Source organism: Mya arenaria, chromosome 7 (genome assembly GCF_026914265.1).
Source record: "Mya arenaria isolate MELC-2E11 chromosome 7, ASM2691426v1".
Taxonomy (NCBI): Eukaryota; Metazoa; Mollusca; class Bivalvia; order Myida; family Myidae; genus Mya; species Mya arenaria.
Genome location: NC_069128.1, coordinates 37,492,909 through 37,494,211, shown reverse-complemented (window position 1 = coordinate 37,494,211; position 1,303 = coordinate 37,492,909). Strand labels below are relative to the sequence as shown.

Here is a 1,303-nt window from a genome sequence, read left to right as displayed (position 1 = left end):
TGAGATGTAACCGATTTAAGTTGCATGTTATTCGTGAAAACATGATTCACTGGTGTGCTCGTCTTTTTAGAGACAAGGAGAGGCAATATTTTCGCTGGGTTGAAGGACACAAACTCTCTTTTTGCCCAAGAATGGATAAGTGGTCTACAATAATGTTAAGGGCAGTATTATCTGCAAAAGACACGAACGCGAATTCACAAATGATGTTGTTTATATATACAATGAAAAGAAAAGGACCGAGAATTGAGCCTTGAGACACACTTGCAGTTACGGAAACAGTATCAGAGTATGTGCAAGAAAGAACAACAACTTGTTTTCTGTCGATAGGATAATCAGTAACCATAAAAGTCATGCTCCTAAAATTCCACTTTGGAGAAACTGAAGAGAAGACGTTTGTGCTAAAAGCAACCAAAAGCTTTGTAAATATCACAAACCTGGCGAGACAGAATAAATTATAGAATGAACAAAATGGAACATAGTTATATATTTCTTAATGAACCCAGGCTGAAAAGGGGCCAGGAATTCGGTCGTGCAAATATGATAATGTTATTATTCAGGATTCCATCTACCGAAAATATTTTTACGAAAACTTTAAAAAACACATACATTTTCATATGACCTACAATCAAGTAATATAATATGTTCAAAATAGCTAGTTCGCTCAATGAATGAAACATTGAAACAAGTTAAAGATGCATTGCAAACAACATTTTGTAAACATAAAATTTTAAAATTAAAAAAAAAATCATGTCATGATTGAAACAATTATTTATTGGTTCTTTATTCGTTATTATCACCTTAAGTCAGTTTGTTGTATATTGCTGTACATGCTCAGCATTTATCCATTTGTTACGATGTAGATAAGGAATTTCACCGGCAATGCCTTTTTAAAAAAGCTGAATATTCCAATTCTTGAAAGGCACCAAAGCATTTTTATAAAGGAACAAAATTTCATACTTATTCCAAATCTTTTATAAAAAAATGTAAATACTTTTAAAACATTCAGATATTAATCTATTTCAACAAATTTTACCATCAATGCTCCAATAGAAGGAAAAAAAATGATATGAAGTTTTGCCAAAATGAGTCTTGAGTCTGAACTCAGACTTGAGACTGTTTGTAATCACTGCCCCAGATTGTCCTGTATGCCTTTTCAATATATACTTAAAACACTGTTTACAGTGGGTTCGTCAGCATCATGTTGTAATAAACATCCTCTGCAAACAAACACATTTGAGTGAATGAGAACAAATATACTCTTTATGGTTCAACAAAACAAAATGTAAAGTCAACTAGAGGTTTA

At 32.2% G+C, this 1,303-nt stretch overlaps 1 protein-coding gene across 1 annotated transcript in view; it reads left to right on the top strand.

The window, feature by feature from the left end:
* Positions 1 to 1,082: 1,082 nt before the first annotated feature.
* Positions 1,083 to 1,303, top strand: part of LOC128241114 (uncharacterized) — a 10,993-nt gene continuing 10,772 nt past the window's right edge. The window contains exon 1 of the mRNA XM_052958091.1: positions 1,083 to 1,119. Within this exon, the coding sequence (XP_052814051.1) occupies positions 1,083 to 1,119 (37 nt within the window). The remainder of the gene's footprint in view (positions 1,120 to 1,303) is intronic.